The 15,277-nt window shown below is 35.8% G+C and overlaps 2 protein-coding genes across 5 annotated transcripts in view; one reads left to right on the forward strand and one right to left on the reverse strand.

The window, feature by feature from the left end:
- Aplf (aprataxin and PNKP like factor) overlaps window positions 1–8,313 on the reverse strand; it is a 95,118-nt gene extending 86,805 nt beyond the window's left edge. Inside the window, exons 1-2 of one of the 2 annotated variants that reach the window (XM_040271101.2) lie at window positions 8,014–8,313; window positions 925–996 (exon numbers count right to left, since the gene is read on the reverse strand). In XM_040271101.2, coding sequence (XP_040127035.2) covers window positions 925–996; window positions 8,014–8,142 — 201 coding nt within the window. In that variant the 5' untranslated portion in view covers window positions 8,143–8,313. The remainder of the gene's footprint in view (window positions 1–924; window positions 997–8,013) is intronic. The other variant, XM_021724318.3, reaches the window with a different exon arrangement.
- A 240-nt stretch (window positions 8,314–8,553) lies between these two features.
- Window positions 8,554–14,981, forward strand: Fbxo48 (F-box protein 48). Of its 3 annotated transcripts, none has more exons than XM_040271155.2 (3): window positions 8,554–8,744; window positions 10,379–10,720; window positions 11,183–14,981. In XM_040271155.2, the coding sequence occupies exons 2-3, from the start codon at window positions 10,415–10,417 to the stop codon at window positions 11,342–11,344; spliced, it is 468 nt and encodes a 155-aa protein (XP_040127089.1). In that variant the 5' UTR covers window positions 8,554–8,744; window positions 10,379–10,414; the 3' UTR covers window positions 11,345–14,981. The 3 variants fall into 3 exon arrangements, with proteins under 3 accessions (XP_040127089.1, XP_005322238.2, XP_040127090.1); XM_005322181.5 differs by having other exon boundaries at window positions 8,556–8,648; XM_040271156.2 differs by having other exon boundaries at window positions 8,556–8,644.
- Window positions 14,982–15,277: the final 296 nt, after the last annotated feature.

Raw genomic sequence — 15,277 nt, forward strand, 5'->3', positions numbered from 1 at the left:
ACAATGCTCTGATTTTAAAAAAAGATACTTTTCAAATTTAGAAACAGTTCAATACAAGAATAAAAAAAAGTAACACTTGTGTAAAAAGAAATACCTAGTGAAACAACAAGCAGTTGTACATAAAAGATGAAAATACAAACTGGTTTTAAAATATAAATTAATTTAATTCCATAATAATGATTTTATCATCACACACCTCATCCAAAATAAATGGACCCTCATACAAATAATACTTCATTCTCCTACACAACAGATTCTACAAATGAAAGAGAATAATCACGTAATATACTCTCAGAATTGCTGACCCTGCAAATCATTGGGGCTTAAACTACAAAGTAAATAATAAAAATTAGAACCCTCAATAGGGAATTCCAAATAAAAATTATTTTTAAAATTTCAGGGGACTAGGGATGTAGTTCAAAGGAGGAGCATTTGCCTAGCACGAGAAAGGCCTTAAATTCAAGACCCAGCAAAAACAAACAAACAAACAAACAAAAAACTTGAGGTTAAATAAGTTCAAAGTTTTAGAAATATCCAACTCTATATAAAGTATAGAAATTTGTTAAAATACAACCCTGTGACACTATACAACTCCTACCCCAAAAAACCAACCATTACATAGTTACAGGCTTTCTTATACAATCTTATTTGAAATATGCAGTTATGAACAAGAGCATAATATATAAATGAACTGGCAGTCACTTTTTCATTAAATTCTAACCATACAAATGTAGGTTTGTCCTGTGAGAAAAATCATAGTTTAACAATTTAGATCTTAATCTCCCAAGGAACTTCTGGCAATTAGAAGGACATATTCTGACATTAATTCCCTATTTCCATAAACTCAGAAAATAAATACTTCTAATCAGGCACTGAAAGGGTGGGGGACAAAATAATAAAATAAATAGTGAATGACATATTTACCGGTTTGATTCGAAGCTGACCACCCACTACCTCAAGAATGGCATGTCTTCTGGATACTCTCTTGTCAGTTATCTACAGGAGAAAAAATTAAAAAATTAAAAGTCCAAATACAGCTACATGCTTCAGAAAACACAAAACAATTAAGCAATTAAAACCCTTGGCAATGCTTCTGAAATCAGTAGGCTAGCTAGGAAATATATCATTCACCCAACAACTTTAAATTGAAATGATTATCCTCATTTAACAGATAACAAAACAACTCAGAAATTAAGAGACCTGCCCAAAGACACGGAAGAGTAAATGATGGAGACCAAGATCAGCTTGGAATCTAAAAGATCCCAGAACTTTACATGATAGTTCTGTTCATGATGGTCACCTAGTAGAAAATCTTACCAACAAAATTAATAAAATGAGAACAAAATGTATATAATATGTACTCATTAGGAATCATTTCAAATACAACAAATATATATTATAATGACAAAAAATTTAAGAGGCATTTAGGCAGTCCTGTATTTAAGATCTGGGGCCATCATAGTAGTTAAGAAAACAGGTAGGCAATAGTGAGACTTTTAATCCAAGTATTTACAGTGAAGAAGAAATTAACATCTTCATTTTTTAAAAAAAATCAGGTTGATGTATTTAGCAATTAAGTGCCACCATGTATGCAATGTACTTTCAACTGTGTTCAGAAGAAATAAAAGCATGTATGCAGAGCTGTGGCTATAGTTCAGTGACAGAGTGCTTGCCAATCATGTGTGAGGCACTGGGTTCAATCCTCAGCACCGCATACAAATAAAATAAATGCATGCTGTCCATACACAACTACAAAAAAAATTTTTTTAAGTATGTGTACACTCATATATATTACAGAAGAAAAATCAATCTTGTTTGCTTAAATTCTGTTTCTCACATCTCTGGTACTTGCAGTCAAAAGCAATTATGATTAATACACATTACTCTAACAACTGTTATAATGATCTAGATATCTAATAACATATTCAAGGCTCTCTGTTCTTATATCACTTTTGTATCAATACAAAATATTGATACCATATGGATACCTGACCTTTGTTTCCTGGTTTTGAATTGAATGTTTTATTCATTTTAGTATTTGTACAAGTTCCTTTTCTATTATTAAGATGTAAACATGGTGCCAGAAGAAAAGATAAAAATATGAAAACATAAAAATTGAATTGTGATTTGGTTATTGCCAAATATTTATTTTTAGCATTTATTAAGTCAAACAAAATGGAGATTTTTCTTATACTACTAACAGAAATGCCTAAGTATTCAGAATCACATCTCTGACCTGTTTTAACTACTGATCTCAAAATTCTCAAAGTAAAATCAAACTTAGATGGAGTAAAATCAGAAAACTACTGGATTCTGAAATAGAATGCAATGGTAACTTTCATTTCTTTTTATATAATATTTACTGAAAATAAATATAATATTTACCGAAAAAAACAACATCAATTCATTTTTCTTATAATATTTTCCTAGAAAAATTTCTAAAAAACATAAGCAAAAATATTTCATGATTTCAATTTCCTGAGACAGGGAAAGGAGAGCCCTGAATCCAAGAATTGTTTCCACAACAGACCAAGTTCACGAGCTGCTAACTTCTTCCCAAAGCTTTCCAGCAGCCCTTCATGTACAATATGCCTTAATTTGACCAATATCTGATCTTCCTGGGGCAGCAGTAGAAAGCACCTATATCATCTTTTGTGAAGCAAGTGCAGACAAATCCAAGGCACACACATTGATTGCCATGTTCATGTGCAAGCCCTGGTGCAGCCAACAAAGAAGTGACTAGATGTGTAAAGAAATCCTGTAACTGTGTGTAACAGCTATTAGCTTGTATAAGCCGGTATTTTTTCTTTTTTCTTTGTCTATATAAACTTTTCTGCTAATATTCTCAGCAAGCAGTTTGGGGACACAGTCTTCTTTGTGATGGAGCATAAGCACCAGCAAAGCCATGTTCATGTTTGCCTCTTCATGGTTTCTATCTCAAGCTAAGCAAAAGAACCCCAGGATGGGCCTGTATGTAACACTAAGAGCAGGGAGGTGTTAATACCAAGAGCTTACATCAAAATGAGCTTGGTACAAAAAAAGCTATACTTTGTATTTTTGATTTCTATATTGAATTGAGCAAAAGAAGCCCATTCCAATAGCTAACATTACCATTTAGCATGGTTCTTATACACATAAGTACAGCCAAATAGACAAGATATGTTTCTTTTCAGTATGAACCATATGATATACTAAGGACTAAGATAATAAAAATTATATTATACAATACTTTATAATTAAGGGTATCTAGTTTAATCTATCCACAATAGACAAATTTAACAATAGGCAAATTCAAATTTTTATAGTAAACTAAAAATCATTTAAAATCAAATTTGAACCAGTATTATGGGAAAATTCATAAACTAAGGGAGAAATATGGGATCTATTTTAGGCATAATTTTCATAAGATGTTTTCTCAGTACTTTCGTGTTTATTGTGTCTCCAGCAATAAAACTGCAAAATTAAGACTGAAATTGAATGCAGACCAATTATTGCAAAAAAAGTCTTTCTATATACCAATCAATGTTCTTATATATGGAGCTGCCCAGAGTCAGTCCCAGCATGCACTCCAGAGTTCAGTCATTACCACTGAGACTCTACCATAACATTTGATGAGAAGTTGGTCCTATTCCACAGCAGAGCAAGTTAGTTGATTATGTTTAACATTACTGTTCTTACAATGTACCAAAGCCCGATTTAAGATAACATCTTAAGATGTTAAGATACGGAAAGTTTAAAGAAATGGACTCAATTTTGGCCTGAAGCTTTCCATAAAAAGATTCAAAGGTGTTAACCAGCTCTCTTGAAAGGTTACTAATATACTAGATGTGAAACATTCTTTGGACTTGTGAACGTACTTTCCCATAAGAATAATGGTGTAAATGGCAGACTATCGGGCTAATTCATAAACAATTATTTTATCCATAACAGTGACCAAATGTGGATAATTTTGATTTTAAAAACTAAAATCCAATGCTTTTTGAGATACACTATTTCAAGCTTGTTGAATTGTTAGCCAATATAATAGAACTGCCTGACTTGATATCATTAAATTTCTACTCACCCAACCTATTTACCTCACGATGCTACCTGCATAGTGAATGCCATACAAGTACAAGAACATCATCCTCATCATTAATACATTGTGATAGTAAGTGAAAACATAAGTAGAGCTTAGGAAGATGAAATTGGATTTAAATCCCCACTTGGAGCTTAGGAAAATGTATGCTTCTGAAAAGTTACATTACTTTTCTTATTCAGTTCAATTCAGCAGAGACCTCTTAAAAATTTGTGTCAATCATTTTATTTAGCATGTCTAGAAGTAATTTTCAACTCTAGCTTTGCAACAGAATCACCTTCAGAATTTTAAAAAATACAGACATAAGACACTATCTACAAAATCACACTTCCAGAGAAAGAAATTCATACAAAAGTATAGAGACATGTGAACAGATAGTACATTCCAGGTGAGTAGGAAACAGGAAGGGAAAATTTGGAGTCACTGATGTTATGCAAAGCAATTCCTTATACATCTGTTAGAATGGCCAAAACATAAACACCTGGAACAATAGAAACTCTCATTCTTCGCTGGTAAGAATGCAAACAACACAGCCAGTTTAAAAAGACAGTTCAGCAATTCCTTACAAAACTTAATACACTCCTGCAACATAATCTAGCAATTGTGCTCTTTAGTATCTACCCAAATAAATTAAAAACATGACTATACAAAAATTTCTACATGGATGTTTATATCAGGTTTATCCCTAATTGCAAAATTCAGAAGCAACCAAGATGTCCTTTGGTAAGTGAAGGAATAAACTGTAATACATTCAAACAATAAAATATAATTCATCATTCAAAAGAAATGAGTCATCAAGCTTTGAAAAAGACATGGAGGAAACTTAAATACATATAATTAGGTAAAATCTGAAAAAGCTACATACTATACAATTCTAACAATATGACATTCAAGAAAAAGCAAAACTGTAGTAGAGGCAGTAGAAAGTTCAGTGGATGCCAGGAGTTCAGGGGAAGGAGGAATAAATAGGCAGAAACACAGAGGATTTTTAGGGCACTGCAACTCTTCTGCACATTACTGCAATTATGAATACATGTCATTACACGTTAGTCAGAACCCATCGAACACACAATCTCAAGAGTAAATCCTAGTGCACGCTATGCACTTTGGGAGATGCTGGTGTGTCAATGTAGATTGAACAATTGTAATATGTACCACATTGGTGTGAGATTGTTGATAGCAGGGAAAGGATGGGGGACCATATGAGAATTCTGTACTTTTTATTCAGTTTTGCTGTGAACCTAAAACTATTCAATAAAAAGTTCTTTTCTAAGAACTGGGGCTGGGGCTCAGTGGTAGGGTGCACTGGACTGGTACACACGAGGCACTGGGTTCAATCCTCAGCAGCACCACATAAAAATGAAATAAAGATATCGTGTCCACCTACAACTAAAAAAATTTTTAAAAGTTCTTTTCTAAAACTAATATTTTAAAAAAGTAATGTTTGTTAAACAGAATCATTGACATACTGAGAGTCTAGTCAGTATTTACTCAATTATCCAATATGCCATACACTTTCAAATCTTAGAGCCTTAACTCATATATTCAATCAGGCTGATGGGCCCTTCCATCCCTACCACCACTTCCTACACACCAAATTACAACTGTTCTAACACTTCAAAGTCCAACTCAGTATGTCATTGAGTTCAGGAAGCTTACCCTGATCCTTCATCTTAACCACAAGCATCTTCTATACTTCTCTGTACCGAATAACATAATTCTGTTTGATTCATGGTGTTGAAAAAAATTAATTAAGGGTGATCTTTTTAAAATTAGGGGGGATAATATCTAAAATCCAGATGGCTTACTACTCTGTAAAAACAATATCACACTATAACCAGATTGGAGCAAAAAGCAGGAACTACAATGAGATCCCTCTCTTTGTGGCCTCAACCCTGAGGCAAGATGTTATCATTTATTATTGTTCCTATATTGCTTTTCTTACTCTTCCCACTTTACTCAAAATGCATGCTTGGCTCCAGTCCCCATTTAAGGATTTACCCCGCTTATCTATCTGCTTATGTATCATACCTCTAACCTAGAAATTTCTTGACAGCAATGATTTATTTCACCTTCTTTTTGTTTCTACACTCCTTCTTATATACTTATCAACTATTTTCTGAATTTAGCAAATTATTAATCAATACAACAGCAAAACTAATTAACACATAATTATTACAAATGTTGCTACTTAAGCTTTAGTAAATGGTAGCACTGCTTCTTTACAATGTTCAAATTCACTTCAAAATTCAAAGATATTCTTTTTACATTCTGTATCACATTGGGACTCTTTTTGAAGGCAAGAAAAAGTAAGAAGCTGAGATACAAAAATAAAGAGATGATGCATTGAAGGCTTATAATGTGCCAGGGTCTGCAGCCTGTTGCCATATTTATAAAACACAAGCCAAAAATCCATCCATCGTTTAACCAGTCCCACAGTACTCTGTATTGGTGACACAATTCCTTAAGCAAGGTAAAAACTTGTTAGTCCAGACACATGATTACTAAAAGCACATACTACATTGAGTTTCTAACCTTGATATTAAAAGAAACAAGTAAAGCCAAAAAACACTCCTAGGTCCCACCTTCAAATGTTTAATAGGCTAACACACTATGTTGAAAAGTAACAAGGTGTTATGTAACATTTAAATAATTACTTGCCCAGGAAAAATATATAGTACTGAACTCAATAACCTTACTACAATTACACACACACACACCGTTGGAACCAACTTCCTCAAGACAACCTTTTTTTCCCAGAGGAGCTGTAAGTAACCAATGGTCCATTAAGACACTGTAAGTTAACCAGGGTAATAGTCAACATTCCTTACTTGCTGGTATTGGCTGCCACATATCAATACAAGAGAGAACTCCTACAAGGCAGGGACCCATGCCCCACTTAGCTTTGTTTGCCCCATCAGTACTAAGGTCTGCAAAATGCTCTACACAAACTGGGCAATACACAAGAAGTGTTGGATGCGGGCAGGGCGGGGGCAGAGATGTGCTCAGGAAGGCATTTATAGAGTTCCATAATGTAATTTGAAGCTTTTCTCTTTATTGTAACAAAGAGAATAAACATATATCTTAGTGGCAATATGTATCACCTTTAAATAACCAATCTATTGTTCAAATTTCGTAATAAAGATAATAAAACCACCTGATTCACAGGGTCTTGAAAGGATTAAATCGAATGGTATACATAAAGTCTCCTAGTGGGGCATGGTGGCACAATCCTGTAATCCCAGTGACTCAGGAGGATCATAAGTTTAAAGTCAGCTTCCGCAACTTAGTGAGTCCCTAAGCAATTTAGTGAGACCCTGTCTCAATATTAAAAAAAAACAGAAAAGGGCTGGGGATGTGGCTCAGTGGTTACACACCGCTGGGTTCAATCTCCAGTATCAATTAAAAAAATTAAAAATAAAGTTTCTGTAGGTCAATGGCTGGAACACTACACATACTACTTAAGAATTAGCTATAGAGATTACTTTTTTAAAAAAGTTATTATAATAAAAGAAAGACCCACAAAGCTAGAGCTGAAAAGAGATTAACTCAGGTGAGATAATTTCATTGTTGACAAACCTTTTTAGGGCCAGATTCTACGGTAAGTATTTTAGGCTTTGCAAGCCAAGATACAATATCCTCAACCCTTGGAGTAACTATTCGCCAATTTCACATTTTTAAACTGAAAAAGTATTCTTAGTTCATGGGTCGATACAACACCTCACAGTCTTAGTTTGCCAACCCCCTGGATAAAATGATAATGATGGTTAATACAGGCCGTGCTTTTGTGAGTTGACTGAAAAACATGTTGCCTCAAACTTCCAAAATCCAGTCAGGCAGGACTTGTGAGGAATGGAGCCAGGACTTAAGGCCTCAAGAGCCAGCAAGAACCTCACAAGGCTCTCCAGGTCCGCTAAGCCCCCGCTCACACTTACTCCCAGCAGCGGCCCGCGACCGATCACCGTCTCCCCGGGCGCCAGGGCCACCCGGGGGCCGCCGTCCAGCGGCTGCAGCTCGAAGCCCCCAGACATGGCGGGCTTAGTTAGGTCCCTTCGCAAGAACATGGGCCCCAGCAGCCGTTTCCGCCTTCCACAGACACGCGCGGGGCATGCCCAGGCCCCTGGAAAACAGAGGGGGAGGGGGAGGGGGAGGGGGAGCAAAGGCTCAGCTCGGGAGAGTTCACTCCTTGAGGGGCAGGGGCCCCAGCGCCACTTCCGGAGTCCCGCCCTCCACCCGAACGAGTGACGCAATCGGGGATTCCCCCTTCAGGTCTTTCGAATTATTGTTTAAAAACCCCGGCTTCCCTACACCCCCATCCATTCTCACCGCCCACCGGGTTTGGAGGACGCCGGGCCTTGTAGTCCTTGGCGCCTTCCATTGCCTTCGTTCAGAAGCTGAGATGACATAGAAAAACTACCAATCCCAGGAGGCAATGCGCGCGCCTCTGCGCCTGTGCGAATTTGAGTCGGCAGGGCGGGGCTAGAGTGGGCGGGATGTGAAGGACGATGGGGAAGGATTCGAATCCCGGAGGATTTAAATTGCTGGAGGAGAGTCCACCGCGGCCCAGTAGGTAGGAGGGTCTTCCCTTCGCGGACCTATAGGCCTGCACTCTCTGGGGCACGACCCATGCGCAAGCCCAGCCTTCCTTCAGTGGCTTGGAACCGAGGTGACAGTTTTGACAGTTGTTCATTTGTCAGTGCCAGGTGTTCTTGGGTTTCAGGCAGCTGCAGCTCACCTAGAGCACACAGGAGAGTGACTGGGATGAGACCCGAGGTCCCGACCGTGGTTTCCAGAAGGATGGAGGCTCTCCGAGAGCTAGTCTGAGCCCGACGTCCTACCAAACTGAAAAGCTTGATTCATGAAAGACAGAAAAGAAGTAGTTTTACAGGCAACTAGTCAAAATTGAACTTGAAGAAAGATTCATAGAGAGATTTTTAGGAACCTGGTCAAGGCACTTCCGACTGTCAATCTCAAAAACCTTCCTCCTCCTCCAGTGGAATTATTCTGATGGGAGGAAGCGTTTTATTCCCCAGTAAGAACATTTAAATACAGTGTAACATCCTCCTAATATGAGATTCTTTTCAAAAACATGGTGGTTTGGCTTTGGTTTGTATGGATGGTAGGAGGGGAGAATGTGGGAAGATTCATTGCTCATGACTCATCGTCTTGTTTTGTCAGTTTTCTCACTTCCCCAAAACCTCAAGACGAAGTCCTTTCCTGAACACAGGGGTTACAATTCTAATCACTACAAGTAATTTGTATCATAAACAGCCTAAAGTATGGGAGCCACTAGGGCAATTGCTATTAGCTGAGCTAAAAGAAGCATTCAGTTGTATCTTGAACCCCTTCTACTATACCCTGAAGCCCATTTTAAAATGAAGTTCAAAACGTTCTAAACTGATTTTAAGTAAATACAAGCTGTCTTTATATGTGAAGGTAGCTCAAGAATAGCAATTTCAGAACCTTTAAATCTGTAGTCACATAATCCAGCTGGCTGAATTATAAACATTGTTTATAGTTATTGCTCACTTGTTTGATGCCTTAGATACTATTATACTTAGCTCATAATTAACTATACCAGTAGGATATCTTTAAGAGGTCATCTCTAAAACACTAGTTTGAATTAAATATTTGAGACTTTGTATCATTATGACCAGGATCTCATTCTCTGGTCCATTTCCTTTAGTATTTGTGTCAAATTGAGCCCCTACCCACTAGGTGCAGGTAGAAAAACAATTCTTATATGAATTACTAAAAAGAATCTTTCTTATGATTAAGTCACAATTTATAGATGAAGAACTTAATGGCAATACATCAGTTCTTACAAACAAGTATTATTACTTGGGTTTGATAGAATTGACTCATACTCATTTTTAAAAAGTACTTTTAGTAAATACTTGAATGTGTTCTCTCAGTAATATAAACTCAATAAATATGGTCTGACATGGAGAATCATTTCCCCTTTTGGACAGTGTTCTTTGAGAACAAAACAACAAATAAAAAACCAAACAAAACAAAACATTTAGAAACAACCCCATTATTAAAAATATTCCATAAAGAAGGTAACCAAAATGTTGAGTGCCTCCCATGTGTGATTCAGATGTGAGGCTATTTTATAAATTATCCCTGTCAATCTTTGTGAACCACATGAAAAACAGCATTGGCCCTATTTTACAGATTGAGAAGCTTAAGTAAAGAAGAGTTAAAATTCTTTAATCATACCCCAAAAGGTATCTCATTCTGAGTAGGATTTGTAGTCTTATCTGAAGAGACTGAATATGTTTAAACTTTGCCTTTTAGGTTACAAATGAAGATAATTTATTAAAACATCACGCTATGCAGAAAAATTCCAAGAGAAACAATAATTTGAGAGTTTCTGACATAGAATTGAACTCTGTGGATGCTGAGAAGGCAATAAACGAGAGTCAAAATAACTTTGTTGAACTGCTGCCTCTAGAAGTCACTTTTAAAATTTTCAGTCAGCTGGACATCCAGAGTTTGTGCAGAGCTTCTGTGACATGTAGGAGCTGGAATTACACAATAAGAAACAGTGACTCTTTATGGAAGCCCCACTGCTTGACTGTAAGAGCTGTGTGCCAAAGAGAAATAGATGACGACCTAGAAAGTGGTTATTCCTGGAGGGTAAGTTTACCCTTTCCTGTTCACAGTGCTTTTGACAGTATTATGGTGGTGGGTTTGGAAATGGTAGGATTACATATGCAGAATAATGTACAGAGTGTGAGGACTTTGGAAAATGAGTTAAAGTTGAGTTATTATTATTTTCCTGCTAAATACACTGACTCCACACTATCTCCCATTCACCCTTTCATATTTTCAAATCCTAAATTCAGGAACTTTCCTGTTAGCCATTTCAGTCTCCTTATCCAAAATGTCCAGTAAACTCTGTGGCTCAGTCTCTGTGTACACACATATACATAAACACATGCACACATTCATGTGCATACACATGAATGTATTAACGTGTATATCAATGTAAGAACCTAATATTCTCAGCCCTGTGAGTCAGCTTCTCTAGTTTGAACAAATTCACTAACCAACCACTTCCTACATTCTTTTTGAACGATGATGGTTTACCCCTTTCAGGTAATACTTCTGAGGAATTACCAGAAGAGTAAAGTAAAGCATGAATGGCTAAGTGGCAGATACAGCAACATACGTTCTCCCATTAGCCTCCCAGAAAAAATTATGTGCCCGATGGATGCAGATACGTGGGGAGAAATTCTAGAAGCAGAACTGGAAAGATAAGTAGAAAAAACTACAGTCAGATCTTGTGACTTTGACATTTCAAAATGTCTGTACTTATGAAAGTTCTGTTGATATTTTTTATATACCTTTTTAATATTTAACATTTAAAAGTAAAACTTTATTTTTGTTTTACACTTTAGTAAAAAATATTTTTTGCTTTTATTGTAATGTGAAAAAATCATGAACTATTTTATGTAAGGAATAATATACTGATAGAATGATTTCAAATGTATTGTTTAATGTATTTGTGTTGGTATTTAGTAAGACTAAATGATAAGAGTTTGATTGGTATTTGTGTTTTCTGTTTAATGATAATTCAAAAATTTAGGAAGCAACTTGGAAAAACTAACTTAAACAATAGACATAAATAAACTCGTTGGAGGACTACATGAAAATAATAGCAATATATTTAAATGAATAATAAACTCACATTTCAATAACTTTAAATTTTCCATTCCAATGGAATCAAATTGAATTATCAAATTATTAAATGTTAAACCTATGGTTTAGTTTAAAATCAATCTGATTTTAGGGCTAAAGCTCATCAGATTAAGATTTCCATTACTTTCCTACAAACCTGAGATTATTCTCAGTGGCTGAAAATGTGTGGAAAGTTTCCAAAGCACAAATACCATCAGAACTGCTATATAATATATAGTCTAGTAAAACTTCTGATGGCCTTAGAGCACCATCTAGTGTATTATTCATTGGTATAAAGACAAAGGACTTTCAGCTCCTTTTTGTTTTCTCCATATTTAAAAGAAAATCTAAGTTATCCTAAAGAATCCTTGACACTTGACTTTGTTAAAGTTTACAACTTTCAAAGAACCTTTATTTCAACTTTTATTTCTCTTTTTCGCAAGAGCAGATGATATAATATTCCATTATAGTGTTCATTATGAATCGGGTCACCACCATGTTAAAAAGTATTTACAAAGCATTTTAGTTGGTGTGAGGTTTTCTTCTTTAAGTGTTCTCTATGGCACAAAAATAAGAATCCAGAATACTAGAATTTAACCAGTAGGCAACTATAAGAAAGAAGCCTATACACTCTATACAAATTGCCATTGTTGGATCAAGCAGAAAATAAGTGATAATCTTCTACTTATCTTTTTAGAATTGGAAAAGGCCTTGAAAATCAGGCAGTTCCGTTTCCAGGGCTGTACAATAATTTCCTCCTTCAAACCCTGTCAGTCAGCAAACCCAAGTTCAAATACTTCTTATAGGATCCCCACTATGTGACAGAACAGTCCTATTGTATGCTAGGATAACTCTGATCAATATCAGTTTGTCCTCATTGAACTGAAGACCACCTCTCTGTAACATTTGCATATTAGTTCAATCATTCTTTGATTGCCACTGCTAACCTGTCTCCTCCTATGTCTTCTCCACAACTTATGCTATTCATAGAGCATAATTCCTGGACCCAGCAGTCTTCTCTTCTGCCCATGTAATTGGAAAGAAAGAGACCCTACTAATTTTATTTAATAAGAGATAATAAGAAAGCACTTTGAAATTATTGGAAAAATTAAAGCTTTAAAGCTTTTTATGAATAGCATCTGTGTACAATAGCATATGAACACATATAGTAGTATCATCTTTTGTAATGGATGTGAACTCTTGTCTTTGCCCAACCCTTTCACCATCTATTGCCTTCCTTTATTAATAGAGATCACCCTAATTAGGGAAATTGTCCTTCTCACTTCTTCCCCATGCTGTTATTTACAGTGTCCTGTCTCCCCTACCTCTGTGTGAGTCTAGGGATAGAAACATAATCCAAACCACCCTCTTCCATGAGTCAGAGGAGAAAATCCATTTCCTCTTTACTGTTGAAATGGTCCCCTGCCACACAAAAACAGATTATTTATAAGAGAATATGGAGACAATAGGAAAGAGAAACAGCTACAGGAGAGGTGTGTTTGCATTTGGGACCCTGGTTTTAGTCATTCCCTGTCTGCTTACCTAAACTAACACAAATTGAGTTTCAGCCTTTGCACTAAAATCCCTACCTGATGTAATTTCCTTTGTCTATTTGTCTAGGGGGTGATATTTGTGGTTTACGTAAGTCTATGTTTTTAAGATATCAAACCTTGATTTGTCCATAGTGCTTCTAATTTTATGTCCTGAAAACACTTCTTTGACTCTTACTTCCTCATCAGTCATTCATTGCTCAATCTTCTGTAAACTGACCTTCACTCCACATGATTAAAACTGTTGTTATGCAAGTTACAAATGACTTAATTGATGAATCCATTGAATGCATTTTGGTTGTTCAAGTATTTGACACCCATAAACATTCAGTTCTTATAACTTCTAGGTTTGGGGCTAGAACCTCTTGGATTTTTTCTTTACTTATTCTAACCAGTCTTTTCAGTCTTCTTTCAAAGACTTACTTTCTTTCTGCTACTTACTACATGTTGATGTTTCTTAAGGAACATCCTAGATAATCCCACCCACTCCTCCAGCATCAACTATGGCCCTCATTGGTGCTGATGATGTTCACACCCAGGACACAGATCAGATCTGCCCCATAGGCTCCAGACACCTGAATCAGAACTCATTCTCTCACAGAAATAATTGTTCTTCAGCCAAGACCTCAGTGAATGATGGGCTTTGTTCAGTAGTTACCATATTTTACTCTTCTCCAACATTCACCATGTTCAAGCAGAAGTCAAGGTTTAGTGATATTATCATCCTAATACCTAGGCATTTCAATCCTTCTCCATATTTATCTCTGCTTCATTACTTAATTCTGATCCTTATCTGAAGTTGGGATTACTTTAATAACCTCTTAACTAGTGTACCTGCCTCCAGTTCTTTCCTCACCAGTATAATCTTTCTAAGTCCCCAAATTATAATATGACCTAACTTCAGTTACACTTCAGTGCATTCAGGTAAAGGTCAAAATTCCCTGGCAAAGTTTGTACAGTTTCTAATGATGTGGTCTGACCTGTATCTAGCCTCTTATCACATCACTATTCCATCCTATAACTTTTCAGTTCAGTGACATCAAGCTATGCAGTTCTCTGAACATGTAAATTCCCTTGATTTTCTGCCTTTTGCACAGGCTGTTTGATATATCTATAAACTTCTTCCTTTCATCCTCCATGAATTCTTTTCTTGGCAAAATCTTTTGTAGAACTCATCACCTTAGCCTGGAAACCGTCCTACCTACTACCATTCTGGATTAAGTGATCCTTTTAAGGTTTCTGTACTTCTTTGTTTGTACCACACTCAAAGCTGTCATACTATACTAAATTTTATATTTTCTTTTTCTGTCTCTTTAGACTGTGAATTTCTTAATGGCAGGGACCATTTTTAATTTATTCTTTTGTATTCCACATGGTAGTACCCCATAGATTTGTTAAATTATTTCTATAGTTTATTTATTTTAATTCTATTCAAAATAATAATAAAATTCTTTATTGTAAGTAATTTAAGGTCTACATTGTTATAGTAACAAATTTACTATGTTGTTAATGGACAAGATTGCATTGAATTGCAAGTACAATGCTCAAGACATAGGAGATGTTTGATATTAATGCTACCAAAGGAATAAGTGTTTTACTCTTCTATAAAGATGTAAGAGAAAAGTAGAAGTGTTTTGTTATTTTTTTAATAAACACTTGAAAATAAACTGAGCCTCAAAAGTACCACTTTTTATTTTATGTTACTGGGTCACCTCAATCGATTTTATGTATTACTTTGCAAGTTAAATGAATAAACTTTAGTTTGGTTTTTATACTACTGTTGCATTAAAACAACTCGTATAATAAGTTATAAGCTATGATCACAGTTTATACCAAAAGGAAAACTTTGAAACTTGTTGATTAGTTGTATGTTATGGACTTAAACCCTGCATTTATCAGAGCAAGCCATTAGCATCTGAGAATGTAAGTGGGTGGAGCAGAATGCAAGGAAGGCGCACTCGTA

The sequence above is a fragment of the Ictidomys tridecemlineatus genome, chromosome 12 (genome assembly GCF_052094955.1).
Source record: "Ictidomys tridecemlineatus isolate mIctTri1 chromosome 12, mIctTri1.hap1, whole genome shotgun sequence".
Classification (NCBI taxonomy): Eukaryota; Metazoa; Chordata; class Mammalia; order Rodentia; family Sciuridae; genus Ictidomys; species Ictidomys tridecemlineatus.